We start from the raw sequence: 14,748 nt of genomic DNA on the forward strand, positions 1-14,748 counted from the left end.
GGGTTTTTACCTTGGTATTTATTGAAGGATCCTTAAGGTGCACGACTTCGTCCAGGTGGAATGCGCCAAAATGAACCCTGAAGTGCACCTGAAATGGGCCCGAAATGCACCCGAAATGCACCCGAAATGCACCTGAAATGGGCCCGAAATGCACCCGAAATGCACCTGAAGTGCGCCTGAAATGCACCCGAAGTGCACCTGAAATGGGCCCGAAATGCACCTGAAATGCACCTGAAATGGGCCCGAAATGCACCAGAAATGCACCTGAAATGCACCTGAAATGCACCTGAAATGGGCCCGAAATGCACCTGAAATGCACCTGAAATGGGCCCGAAATGCACCAGAAATGCACCTGAAATGCACCTGAAATGCACCTGAAATGGGCCCGAAATGCACCTGAAATGCACCTGAAATGCACCTGAAATGGGCCCGAAATGCACCGGAAATGCACCTGAAATGCACCTGAAATGGGCCCGAAATGCACCTGAAATGCATTGAAAATGCACCTGAAATGGGCACAAAATGCATGGAAATGGGCCCGAAATGCACCTGAAATGCACTCGAAGTGCACCTGAAATGCACCCGAAATGCACCGAAATGGGCCCGAAATGCACCTGAAGTGCACCCAAATGCACCCAAAATGCACCATGGCCACTCCTGGCACCGGCCACACGGCCACTCCAGCTGCATTGCCACTCCTGGCACCAGCCACATGGCCGCTCCAGCCACATGGCCACACCTGGCACCGGCTGCATGGCCACTCCTGGCACTGGTCATATGGCCACTCCAGTCACATGGCCACACCTGGCACCAGCTGCATGGCCACTCCTGGCACTGGTCATATGGCCACTCCAGTCACATGGCCACTCCTGGCACCGGCCGTGTGGTCACTCCAGCTGCATGGCCACTCCTGGCACCGGCACCCTTGTCTTGGGGTGACTTTATGCCGCGTGTCCCCTATGGCCGCTCGCTGCCCAGCCACGATTCCCGTGCCTCTCTGTGCCTTTAAAACCGGCTGCGAGAGGAAGGACAAACGCCAGGCGCGCATCTCCGATCTCGGATCTTGTGTGCTCCGAGGTCACTGTCCTCCTCTGTGTGCGGAAGAAACCCCCTTTCCCCGCTTTTCAGCCACATTTCAGCTCTGTTTCTCCAGAAAAGGATGGAAAGTTAAACTTTTTTTTTCCCTGAGACTTCAGCTTCTTCTTCTCTTCTGGAACTTTCCACTGAGGCCCAGAGGGCTGACCCAGCTCCAAAGAGGAGACAGAGAGAGAGAGAGCACGCCCAAAGAAAGGACTCGGAGAATATACCAGGTTCTCTCCACAGCGAGAGGTTTCATTGTTTAGCATGATTCTTTTCCCATTGTGTTGGTCTGGCACTGCCTGGGTTTTGGTGTTTGGGGGCCACAGAGGTGGCTCCTGTGAGAAGCTGCTGGAAGCTTCCACCGTGTCCGGCAGAGCCAATCCCCGATGGCTCTGAGGATGGACACGGCACTGGCCAAGGCTGGGCCACTGAGAGAGGCTGGTAACGCCTCTGGGATAACAGATTTCAGAAGGAAATCAAAATAAAGTCACAAGATTTTGGGATTCTGGTCAGAGAAGAGGAGGAGGTGAGAACGTGTGAGGGAAACAACACGGAGACACCAAGGGCAGTGGGGAAGGAGGGGGAGGAGATTCCTCTGCACGCCGCGGTGAAGACCACGGTGAAGCAGCCCCTGGAGATCCATGGAGGAGGCAGAGATCCACCTGCAGCCCCTGGAGATCCATGGAGGAGGCAGAGATCCACCTGCAGCCCCTGGAGATCCATGGAGGAGGCAGAGATCCACCTGCAGCCCCTGGAGATCCATGGAGGAGGCAGAGATCCACTCACAGCCCTTGGAGAGCCACCCGCAGCCCCTGGGGATCCCCGGGGGATGCAGAGATCCACCCGCAGCCCCTGGGGATCCACGGAGGATGCAGAGATCCACTCACAGCCCTTGGAGAGCCACCCGCAGCCCCTGGGGATCCGTGGGGGATGCAGAGATCCACCCGCAGCCCCTGGGGATCCACAGGGGATGCAGAGATCCACCCGCGGCCCCTGGGGATCCACAGGGGATGCAGAGATCCACCCGCAGCCCCTGGGGATCCATGGAGGAGGCAGAGATCCACTCACAGCACCTGGAGATCCACCCACAAGCGCTGGGGATCCACGGGGGATGCAGAGATCCATGGAGGAGGCAGAGATCCACTCACAGCCCCTGGAGATCCACCCACAAGCGCTGGGGATCCACGGGGGATGCAGAGAACCATGGAGGAGGCAGAGATCCACTCACAGCCCCTGGAGATCCACCCGCAGCCCCTGGGGATCCGTGGAGGAGGCAGAGATCCACCTGGGAGGGGACCTCACAGGGTCACAGGGGAACGACTTCTCGACCTGAGGCGAGCAGAAGGAAACCTCAGGTGAGGAAGGGACCGAGATCCCCACCCTCTGTCTCCCTGCGCTGCCGGGGGAAGGAGGAAGGGGCTGGGGGGGCAGAAGGTGCTCCTGAAACATAAATTTATGAGGAAACACAAAGATTTTAGTCGTAGGCTTGGGATTTCAGGTGTAGGCTTGGGCCCAGTGAGGGTTAATCAAAATAGTTAGGAGAGCTGGACCTGAAACAGAGTTTTAGATGTTCGTAACTGATTAGCAGATAATTGGTGAAATAGAGTTTTAGATGTTCGTAACTGATTCCCAAATAATTGATGAAATAGAGTTTTAGATGTTAGTAACTGATTCCCAAGTAACTGATGATCTCTCATTTGCATGTTCGTTTAGCTGTGCTCAGAATAACGAGCAGAAACATTGATAAGCTGGCGTCGAGAATAAAGACAATTACCAATTTCCTCCCTTGGTGGGAGCCCATCCAAAAGTCACGCGAGAGGAAGCTTAGAGGTCACTGAAGTAATTAGAATTGTTAAAACTCAGAAAGGCATAAAGGTCAGAGTGAGGAAGATGAGTTACTTCATCTTCCTTAGGACCACCGACCCAATTCAAGACCACCGACTCCATTCAGATCACACGCTACGCATGCTTAATGACATGGAAGCTCATTTCCATACGAAGCGGGGAATGGGAGGTGTCAACACGATGAATATGCATTTTGCATTTTGGATATTCATAATTTTTGGAAATAAAAGGTGTCGTGTTTGCTTGGGTCGGGGCCTGCGACTTAGGGAGCTCTCCCACGCAAAAATGAAACATTCACTTTCTAACTCCGAACTGTCGGAGAGATTTTGTCCATCTCAGGCGGATACCGATATTGGATCGATATTCGTATTTTGGTAAATCATTCCAAGGGCTTCCTCTACTCCTCGTTATCCTCCTGCCGCTCTGTTCGCAGGAAATTCACCGCGCAGCTCGAGCCCAGCCCGTTCCGCCCTCGGAGCGTTTCTCCCGCTCCTCATCCCGACTCGTGAGCCCTTCCTGAATTGGTTTTTCCCCCTTTTCCCTCCTCTGCCCGGCTGTGCCAGGGGAGGGCGAGGCTCGTGGGCGTGGGTGCCCGGTGTTGGGTCAGCGCCAAGCCACGACATCCATCCTCAGAGCCCACCCTGGGCTCTTCCCGAGGTTTTTTTGGGAAGGAGCTCTCCAGCCGTCCCTGGAATTCCCGCAGGAGCAGCGCCTGGATACCTTGGATGCCCTTTGGAGATGGGAAAAGCATTTTTGGGATCAGCCCCAATCCATGAAATCCCATGGGTCTCTCTTTTTTGTCCTCTCAGACGCTTCCAAGGATTGGGATTCCAGCTGGGATTGAAGGAACTTTGGGAAATGTTGATGAGCAAAAACTGGGAGTCACTTGGGAAGGTTTGGGCTTGGATCGAGAATTCCTGGAGAAGGAATTCTGTTGTTTTCCAGCTGCGTCCCTGAGCTGCTCCATCATCCCTTGGGAACGGGAGAGGCTGGAATTGCAGAATTCTTGGAGCACCAGAGGTGGGAGGGAAATGATCCCAGATTTTGGGAATCCGGAAGGCTCCAACGGGAAGTTTGGAATTCCCTGGGGGAGAGCTCTGCATTCCCACCAGGAATCTCCACGATTTGGGAATCCAGCTGATCCCAAATTCCCTCTGGGAGCTGCGGGTGTGGATGGAGGCTCCTCCTGCTCCGATCCCTGCACTCCAGGATTCCCTTGGAATGGTTTTCCCTGGAAGCCAGCGCCACTCCCGGGATTCGTTACCCCTGCGGACGGCGAGGATGGAAAGCAGGGAACGGGCTATGGGAGATTTTGGGATACGGGAGCCGTGTGAGCCTGGGAATTTCCACATCCTCAAGCCCGGCCTGGAATTCCCCTGGAATTCCCTTGGAATTGTGCCCATCCACGGCTGTCCCACACTGCGGGATGAGCGTTTCCATGGAATGCTGGGCTCCGTTCTCTCTCTGTTATGGATTTGGGAAGGAACTGGAAAACCCGAGGCGCCTCCTGCCCACCCTGGGCTCTTCCCGAGGTTTTTTTGGGAAGGAGCTCTCCAGCCATCCCTGGAATTCCCGCAGGAGCAGCGCCTGGATACCTTGGATGCCCTTTGGAGATGGGAAAAGCATTTCTGGGATCAGCCCGGGGCTCATTCCCAGCTTTTTAGAGGCGGCCCAGGAGGGGTCAGCAGAGCCCAAGGATTGGGAAGGAGTTGGGAATGCTGGAGCAGGAAAAGGGAGAGCTCTCGGGATGGGTAAAACAGGGAATATCCAGGGTTTGGGATCACTGGCAGCTCCCTGGGAAAACTCCGGAACCTTTGGGGTGCGAATCCCCATTCCTGGAACTTCCCAGTAATTTCTGGGAGTTTTTGTGCCCCTCTAAATCCCAAGGAATAAAGAACTATTTTTCCTTCAAAATTGCAGGAATTCCCTTGAATTCCCATTTCTTTGGCTGCTCCTCGTGAATTCCCTGAGCTCCCTTTTCCTTGGGAATTCCCATTCCTTGATTTGAACTTGATTTAAAAACGATGGGAATTTCCTGGGAAAGGGAGAGGTTGGGAATGAGCCGCATCGTTCCCGTGCTCTCGGAGCACGAAGGATCCCTTTGTTTTGGGATTCCTTTGGGATTTGGGAAGTGGAATCCAGGGAACAGCCCCTGGGAAGAGGGAAAATCCATCTGGGAATGGAACCCAATCCCGGGATTTGCCTCTCCGCATCCGGCCCTCCTCAAGGATGGGAATTTTCGGAGCAGTTGGAGCATTCCCAGCTGGATCCAGGTGGGAGAATCCTCCTCCCGAAGGAGTTTTCCTGCTGTTTTTAGGGAAGCAAAACCCTGGAAGCCACATCCCGGTGCAGGAAATGTGGGAATATCCCTGGATTGAGCCATTCCCGGTCCCTGCATGGAGCTGAGAAGGTTCCAGGGTTTCTTTCCTCATGTCCAGCAGAATTCCTGGAGGATGGAGATGGAGACTCCTGCATTCCCTGGGTCCTCGTGTAACATGGAGATTCTGCTTGGATTTCAGGAAAAGTTCCTTTTTCCAGAGGTTGTTGGGACTGAAGCGGCTCCAGAATGTTCCTCCGGAACATTCCCGAGGCTGCCAGAGCTCCAGGAGCATTGGGACAACGCTCCCAGGGATGCTGTGGAATTTTGGGATGTCTGTGGAGGGCCTGGAGTTGGATTTGATCCTTCTGGATCCCTTCCGGGATATTCCATGATCCTTTGGGAACACCTCATCCCATTCCTACCCCATTCCAATTCCAGCAGAATTTGCGCTCAGGGATAACGATCCAGGTTTGGGATGGAGCTCCAGGAATGGGATGAGGGGGATCCAGCAGTGCTGGGGGATCCCTGACCTTTTCCAGCCCTTTCCCAGAGCTTTTCCAGAGCTTTTCCAGAGTCTCATCCCACTGGAATTCTCCCGGAACCAGCTCAGCTTTTCTTCCGCTCCCCGGCTCCAGCTTTGCTGACGCTTCCTGGGAGCAAATCCAGGGAAAACAGAGCGGAAGGGAAGGCGCTGAGGAGGCAGGATTGGGAAAAAGCTGGGAAGGAGAAATGATGGGAGCATCCGGCTGCCCTGGATGTGCTGGGAGAGCACCGGGAATTCTACTTGAGCTGGAAAAATTATCCTGAAATCAACTTCTGCTGCAGCAGGGAGAGCCCACGGAATTCCAGGAGTCCCAGCTGCTGGAGAATCCCGGAATTCCAGGGATTCCCAGAATTTCAGGACTTCCAGCCACTGGAAAGCTCCAGCAGTTCCAGGGATTCCCAAAATTTCAGGAGTCTCACCTGCTGGAGAATCCTGGAATTCCAGGGATTCCCAGAATTCCTGGAGTCCCAGCAGAGAGGGAGGAGGGATCAACCATAAGATCCCAAGTGATGGGAATGATCCAAACCTTTGGGATTTGGGACCAGGCCAAACCTTCAAGATTTGGGAGCAGGGAATGAACCAAACCTTCGGGTTTGGGGAGCAGGGAATGATCCAAACCTTCGGGATTGGGGAGCAGGGAACGATCCAAACCTTCGGGATTCAGGAGCAGGGAATGATCCAAGCCTTCGGGATTCAGGAGCAGGGAATGATCCAAGCCTTCGGGATTGGGGAGCAGGGAACGATCCAAACCTTTGGGATTGGGGAGCAGGAAACAACCCAAATTTCGGGATTGGGGAGCAGGGAACGATCCAAACCTTCGGGATTTGGGAGCAGGGAAAGGACCAAATTTTGGGATTCGGGAGCAGGGAACAATCCAAACCTTCGGGATTTGGGAGCAGGGAAAAAAACCATCTGGGTCTGAGCATGGGTTTGGATTTGTCCTTTTCCCTTTATTTTCCCTCTCCCTCATCCCAAAGTCATTCCCGCACGCTCCCGGCTCACAGCCCGGGTGTCCTTCCCGGCAGGACGAGCACGGGATGTTCCCGGGCGTTTTTAATCTCCCAAATGCTTCCCAAATTAATCTTGGAGAGTGCAGGAGCGGGGGAGGGAGAACGTCCTTGGCGTTGATCCCTCGGGAATGCGGGAATGCCACGGGATCGGCAGGCACAGCCCGAGCAGGAAGGGGTTAAAGGGAAGGTGAAACATTAAACGGCGCCAGGAGAAAGGCGGGATCCTGGGATGGAAAACAACCCAATGTCCCCTGGAAGGGCTCCAGGGCCGGGAATTCTCCTCTCCAGTGGTCACAGGGAGGTGAAGGACGAAAATCCGGGATGGGGATGGCGACAAGAGGGGTTGGAATGCTCCAGCACCTGGATTTCCCCATGGAAAAGCAGGAATGTGTGGGAGAGCGAGCGAGAGGTGACTACGGAGCAAGGAGTTCAATAATGATGGGCAAAAATAAGGAATTTTGGGGAGTCGTGGAATTCCCCCGCTGAAACATCCCTAAAAAGAGACTCTGGGATGTGGGAGGCGGCAATTCCAGCCCGGCAGCAGCGGGATGATCCCTCTGGAATGGCTCCAGGGTGGGAGAAGGGCGCTGGAGAGTGGGACAGGGAGAGGGTGTTTGGGAGAACATTAACCCGGGCTCTCCTAAACTACCGGGAGCAGCAGCAAATTCCCAGAAAAAACGTGGATTCCCCATCCCTGGAAGTGTCCAAGGCCAGGCTGGAGGAGCCTGGGATAGTGGGAGGTGGACCTGGATGGGATTTAAGCTCCTTTCCCCCAGCCCCTCTGGAAGTGCGGGATAAGCAGCGATTCCCGGGGGTGCTCCAGCTCCATCCCTGAGCTTCCAGCACTTCCCGGGCTTCCCTGGCTCCTGAGGCAGGAAAATCTGGGAAAGGGGGATGACGGAGTGTCTGTTCCCGTGTTTTCCTCCCGGGACCACTGCCCGTGCCTAAGCCGGGATGTCAAACACGCAGCGGGCTCTTGCTTCCCGTTAGGCTCAGCTTAAAACAAGGCACGGGGTTCATTTCATGGAATGTTGGCTTTAATTTAGGCCCAGCTGCGCCTAAACCCCCGATGCCACTTTACATAAATAGAGGCAGGTTCAATACAGAGAACGCCGAGCTGAGGAGGAAGAGGTGAGAGATAAGGAGTTACGAGATAAGAGATAACGAGGCCAACCCTGAGCTCCACCTCGCTCAGGGTGAGGCATCTGAGCGAGGGTGGTGGAGCTCTGGGTGGGACCTCCCTGGGGACCCGACCTCCACCCTAAAACGCTCCATCTGTGTCAGGGTCAAGGTTTACCACTTGGAACCTAAGTCAGGTCTAAATCAGCTCTGAATCAGGTTTGAATCAGGTCCCAAAATCAGGTCTTAGGTCTCAAATCAGGTCCTAAATTAGGTCCCAAATCAGGTTTGAATCAGGTCCAAATCAGGTCCTAAATCAGGTCCCAAATCAGGTCCCAAATCAGCTCTGAATCAGGTCCTAAATCAGGTCTGAATCAGGTCCTAAATCAGGTTCCAAAATCAGATCCTAAATCAGGTCCCAAAATCATATCCTAAATCAGGTTTGAATTAGGTCTGAATCAGGTCCCAGATCAGGTCTGAATCACGTCCTAAATCAGGTCCCAAAATCAGGTCCTAAATCAGGTCCTAAATCAGGTTTGAATCAGGTCCCAAATCAGCTCTGAATCGGGTCCCCAATCAGCTCTGAATCGGGTCCTGAATAAGGTCTCTCTCAGGTCCTGAGCCGGGTCTAAATCAGGTCTTGCAGGGCCCCGGGACAGCTGGAGCCCGCGGAGATCCGGGATTTGCTGCCAGCCAAACAAACACGCCCGTGTTCAAACAGCCCTGAGCAAACGAGTCCACCCAGCTCGTCCGGCTCTTCCCGGAGCCTCAGGGCCGCGTTTCCTGCTGCTGTCCAAGGGCTCCATCCCTTCCTCCATCCCGGGCGGTGGGAAGAGGCCGGGTCCATATGGAATGCTCGGATTGCACGCTGGGAGCTCCTTCTCCAGCTGCCACCCCTCCTTGGGGACCCCTCAGAGCTGCGGTGGCTCCGTGCCCCCCTCGGGCAGCACCAGGACTGCGGGCAGGAGGCTCCCGTGGGGCTCCGGGAAAGGCCGCAGCTCCTTGGCCCCGAACCGCGGCGAGACGGGGTCGGCCAGGAAGCGGAGATGGGAATTCCTACCCAGGCAGTGGACGAGGCTGCCCAGGACGCCGCAGCGGAGCCCGGCGGGCTCGGGCAGGGGGTGGTTGGCACAGCGGTACCACAGCCTGGCGCTGGCGCTGCACCGCGACACGGTGACATCGGGGACATCGGTGTTGCCAGCACCGCGCCGCAGCTGGAAGCGGTACAGGAAGCCGTGGGCGCTCACCAGCTCGGCTGTCCTGTCCTGGTCACCAATGGCCGGGCTGATGGCCCAGCTGTCCCCGCGGGCGTCGTAGCGCAGCAGCAGCGAGCGCAGGGTGCCCCCGGTGACGTAGATGTCCCCGTTGCACGCGGTGGCCGCGTGGGCCACGGCGAAGGTGTCCCTGGGCAGGGCGGCCACGAAGGCCCAGCGATCCCGCCGGGGGTCGTAGCGCTCCACGGTGGCCAAGCACTCGCCCCCGATGGCGTAGAGGTGGCCGTCCAGGGCCACCAGCTGGCAGCGAGGCCGTGCCTGGAGCAGGGGACAGATGTCGCGCCAGCTGTCGGCCAGCGGGTCGTAGCAGAGCACGCGGCGAGAGGGGCTCCGCGCCCGGCCCTCGCCCTCCCAGCCGGCCACCACGAACAGGTAATTGAACAGGCTGCACATGGCACTGCCCCGCCCGGCCACCTCGGCCGGCATGTGGCACAGGTGGCACCAGCGGTCCTTGTCCTCGTCGTAGTAGCAGAGGCGGCCGCGGCGGTGGCCGGGCTCAGCCAGGGGGACATCGGCCACCACCAGACGTGGCCGCCCGCGGGTGCGGTGCCGCAGGAGCAGCTCCCGCTCGCCAGCGTTGAGGCGGCTGTAGATGGCCGGGGAGCGCAGCACCTGCAGGAGGTGGGCACTCATCACCTGGAGCGCGGCGTCCCGCAGGGCCCGCAGCTGCCGCGCCTTGGCCGCGCACAGAACCTCGTAGCAGTTCCCCAGGTGCACCCGGGCGGGTGGTGGCACCTCGGAGGGGTCAGGACATGGAGCTGAGACTCCACCGCCCTCCCCGGACAGCAGGATCCCGAGGGTGCCAGGAGAGGGTGGCTCAGGAGGGCTCTCCGTGCCCTCCTGTGGAGCTGTGCACGAGGTGGTGGGATCAGGAGTTTCCAAAGCTGGATTCTGCTCCTGGGTTCTCTGCGCCTCTGCCCGGCCCCGCTCCCCGCGGCCCTGGGATGTCCCTGCAGGGATGAAGGGCAGGGACGTCCGCCTGGACACCGACTCGGAGACGGACTGCACAAAGTAGTCGTAGACTTTGCCCCGCAGGCCAGGCCCTGGGGGGTTGTCCTTGTCCCTGTCCCGGCGCTCTGGGATGAAGTTCTCCTCCACCTGGATCTTGGCCACCGAGGAGAAGGAGTAGGACGAGTCCGAGCCCGCCTCGCTCGCCGTCAGCAGCAGCCCCAGGTTGGAGGTGACGCTGAGGGTCCGGATGGTGCCCGTGCTGCCCTCCCCACTCCAGCCTCGGCTGCCTGGATCCTGCTCCGTGCCCTGGGCGCATCCATCCCCTGCCGTCCGGGTGTCCCAAATCCCTGGGGAGCACCCGGAGCTCGGGGCAGGTGTGTCCCTATCCACAGGGTCGTGAGGGCCCAGCTCACTTCCCGGCAAAATTCCTGGCTCACTTCCCAGCTTGCTTCCTGGTTCGCCTCCCAGATCACTTCCCAGCTCGATTCCTGCCTTGCTTCCTGACTTAATTCCCAACTTACTTCCCAGCTTGTTTCCCAGCTCTATTCCCGGCTCGCTTCCCTGCTCACTTCCCGACTCATTTCCTGCCTTCGTTACCAATTTGCTTCCCGGCTCACTTCCCGGCTTTCTTCCTGGATTATTTCCCGGCTTGATTCCCAGCCTGCTTCCTGACTTACTTCCCGACTTACTTCCCGGCTCTTTTCCCAGCTCGCTTCCCAGCTCGCTTCCCGTCCTGCTCCCAGGGTCATTCCCCAGCTCGATTCCTGCTTTGCTTTCCGATTTTGTTCCCAACTTCCATCCCAGTTTCCTTCCCAGCTCCCTTTCCCTCCCATCTGGACCGAGCGGGGCTTTCCTGGGAATCAGACCCAGCTCCGAACCCATCTCCTCTCCTTCCTCCTCCTCACTCCTTGGAAAACTCCTCTCCCCCCTGAGATCCTCGTGCTGCATCCCGGGGCCATTCCCGGATTTGTCCCCCCCACCCCTCCTCCTCCTCAGACCCCCATCCCCATCCCCATCCTGGTTTTCCCGCTGCTCTCCCGGTGGGATTTTTCCCTCGGGAAGCGAGCGATTCCTATAAAACCTGAACGCCAGGGACAGGAGCAGCAGCGCGGCCGCCGACAGGAGCAGCTTCCCGGGCAGCTGCATGTCCGAATGCCAGGCCGGGGGTGCCCGCTGGGGCATTTTTCCATGCGGGAATGCCGAGGAGCCGATTAATGATTTGCCGGGAGAGGCCGGAGCGCGGCGGCTTGGGACAAGGTGACTTTGAGCGGGCAGAGCTGGCAGGAGGCTTCCGGAGAAGCCGGGAATGTTTGGGATGGGCTGGGCTCCAGCGAAAGGTGCAGCCCAGGGCCGGATCTGTTGGCCTGGGAAACGGAGAGGGAGGCTCGGGGAAGAGCCAAAGGAAGCACAAAGGCAGGAAAAATACCCCCGAGGAGCTGCCCTCCCACCGAAAACGGATCGTGCAATGGAAAATGGGAAAATTGTTTGGGGAAAAAAAAGTTGTTTTGCCCAGCAAAGGCTCCTCATCCCTCGGTGCTCCCGGAAAAGGGAGGGAGAAGCAGCCGGGAGCCTTTGGGCTGATGCCGAGCAGCTGCTCCGTGGCACGGCCGGGTGACGAATTCGGCGGCTGATTCAGTGATTAATTAATTCAGTGATTAATTAATTCAGCGGCCCTCGTTTGCTGCGCGCTGCCTAACAAGGGCTGACGGGAAAGCGCCCCGGAGCTCGTGGGGTCTCTCGGAGTGGAAGCAGCAGGGAATGAGGAGCTGGTGGGAAACGAGCCGGGGGCTTTGGAAGGGGGAAAAATCCTGGCACTGGAGAGGAAATCGAGGCTGGAGTTCAACGGCGGCTGCGGGCACGAGGAGAGGGACGAGGGGGGGAATAAAAGCAGGGAGAAATTCGGGATGGGAAGAGGTGGAAGCTGTCATTCCTAAGGGATGTCGCAAGGGTCGGAGTCACCGTGGGGAAACTGAGGCACAGAGGACGCCAGGCAGGGCTGTGCCCTCCCCCTGGAAAGGTGCTGAGCTCCTGGCCTGAATTCCAAAGATCCCAGGGAATTGTGGTTCCCCCAAGACAACAAAGCTTGGACCGTGGTGGGGGGGAAAGGAGGGAGCTCGGGGAACGGCATCGCTTCCCAGAACTGCCAAGGGAGCGGAATCCAAAGGGATCAAATCCAGTTCCTTTTCCCCCTGGGAACGTCTCTGAGAGAAGCACAAAAAACGAGGAACGCAAGAGCCAAACTGGGGGTGGGCGGAAGCTCCTGTTTCACGCAGGGACTCGCTCCCCACTGGCTCCATCCCAATCCGCTGGGATTTTCCTAAGGAATGAACCCAGGGGACGTGGGGGTGATGTGGGGGTGGCTGTGGTGGGAGGGGGCCTTGCCAGGGGTCTCCAGTGCGGGGTGGGAGCTCATTCCCGCTGTCCTCAACATCCCAAACCTCATCCCAACGGAGCAGCCAATCCCCACCAGCCGCTTCCTGAGATTTTGGGATGGGGAGTAGCCTCGGAACCTCCTCGGGGCAGGTTCTGCACCATCCCCGGCGTCCCTGAGTGCTCAGGTGTCCCCCTGGCCTGGCTGGGATGCTGAAATTCCCGGGACGGCTTCACACGGGATCCGTGGTGGTCCCCAGACCCTCCAGGGTCGCTCTCAGCGGGAGGATCCTGTCCTAAATAGCGAAATGTTTTTATATCCCTGAAAAGGATGGAAAAGAAGCAGAGGAGGGACCTCGCCGGGCTGATTGGGCACTCAGCGATCCCTGTGCTCATCCCTGCTGGGAACACGGGGACGACGACGGCTTTAGGGGAATATTTGGGATGTTGGCACCTCGTGTGAGGAAACGCAGCAAGGAAAAGGTTGGGGAATGAGGATACTTAGATTCAAACTGGATTTTGGAACAGGGGCGGTGTCGCGCATCCAAAACAGCGCCAGCCAAGCCCACCCAGCCTCTCTCCTGGATAGAGCCCCAAAATCCATCCCTGGGGGGCTCGGTCTGGCCAAAACCTTGGGAAAAGGGGGATTTCTCCTGCCTGGAAAGCAGGAGAGTGACGGAGCTGAGGGGGGCAGGGCCGCGTGTGGAGTCTGGGCACGGCTTCCAGGGCTCGGCTAATTGGGAAAGGGTCTGGCAGCCGCGAACTCCCGGGCCCTTCACCGCTCCCTGCCGGGGCTTTTATCCCGCGGCTGGATCTACAAAGATCCCGGCGTTCGGGAGCCGGGAAGGAGAGGGATGAATTATTCATGGGCTCGCCAGCCCCGTGAACCCGCCCGGTAATGCGCGGGGGGGAAGCTCCCGCTGAGTTTCTCAGCCCTGCCGGGCCGGAGCATCATCCCTGGTTCCTGCTATCCCAAAGAACCCATGGAGAAAATGCAGATCCGCTGGATAAATCCCCATTTCTCTCCGCAGCGCTGACGTCTCGGCGCTTGTGACTCTAATTGAGCGTAATTACGGCTTCCAAATTTCGCTAAAACCTTTTCCAAAGTCCCCTGGAATTCGGGAACATCCATAACGCCGCTCCTTGGGGTTTTCAGCTGGCGTCAGCCCTGGCAAAGGCGCTGAGGGTTTTTTTTTTTTTTCCGAGCTAATCAGATCTCCTCGGAAGGTTGTCAGGCGCGGATCTGTCAGCTCTCATCAATAATGGAACAACCTGAGCCGCTGCTTTCCCCTCCAGCCTCCTCCTGCATTATTCACTGCCAGCGCCTCAAACAACGGGATCGGGAATGGGGGGGAGAGTGGGAGTTCATTGGGGTCCTTTGGAACTACCTGGAGGGAGAGGATGGGGAGGGGGCAGGAGGTGAGGTGGGTCCGGCACGGATCCTTTGTGGGATGGTGGGATGGAATCCCGCTGTGCCCCTCTTTTTGGGGTGGGATGGAATCCCGCTGTGCCCCTCATTTTGGGGTGGGATGGAATCCCTTTGTGCCCCTCGTTTTGGGGTGGGATGGAATCCCTTTGTGCCCCTCGTTTTGGGGTGGGATGGAATCCCTTTGTGCCCCTCGTTTTGGGGTGGGATGGTGGGATGGAATCCCTTTATGCCCTCGTTTTGGGGTGGGATGGAATCCCTCTGTGCCCCTCATTTTGGAGTGGGATGGAATCCCTTTGTGCCCTCTTTTTGGGGTGGGATGGAATCCCTCTGTGCCCTCTTTTTGGGGTGGGATGGAATCCCTTTGTGCCCCTCGTTTTGGGGTGGGATGGAATCCCTTTGTGCCCCTCGTATTTGGGGTGGGATGGAATCCCTTTGTGGCCCTCATTTTGGGGTGGGATGGTGGGATGGAATCCCTTTGTGCCCCTCGTTTTGGGGTGGGATGGAATCCCTTTGTGCCCCTCGTTTTGGGGTGGGATGGAATCCCTTTGTGGCCCTCATTTTGGGGTGGGATGGTGGGATGGAATCCCGTTGTGCCCCTCTTTTTGGGGTGGGATGGAATCCCTTTGTGCCCCTCGTTTTGGGAGGAATTCAAGAAAACAGGCAGCAGCTCTGCCCCAAAATGAGAAGAAACTCCCAAATTCCCTCACTCATCTTTGTCCGTGCCAGCGCTGGGAAGGTCCCAACCTCTGGCTGATCCATCCACACTGGAATCCCTGGGAGAAGAGCTGAGCATCCCAAATCGGGGT

The 14,748-nt window shown here is 57.5% G+C and overlaps 1 protein-coding gene across 1 annotated transcript; it reads right to left on the reverse strand.

Annotated features, from left to right (window-relative positions):
- Positions 1 to 8,829: 8,829 nt before the first annotated feature.
- On the reverse strand, positions 8,830 to 11,325 carry KLHDC7A (kelch domain containing 7A; the record flags this gene model as incomplete). The annotated part of the gene is made up of 1 exon (XM_082295590.1): positions 8,830 to 11,325. The coding sequence occupies one exon, from the start codon at positions 11,323 to 11,325 to the stop codon at positions 8,830 to 8,832; it is 2,496 nt and encodes an 831-aa protein (XP_082151716.1).
- Positions 11,326 to 14,748: the final 3,423 nt, after the last annotated feature.

The sequence above is a fragment of the Coloeus monedula genome (genome assembly GCF_965178545.1).
Source record: "Coloeus monedula genome assembly, chromosome: 22".
NCBI classification, from domain to species: domain Eukaryota; kingdom Metazoa; phylum Chordata; class Aves; order Passeriformes; family Corvidae; genus Coloeus; species Coloeus monedula.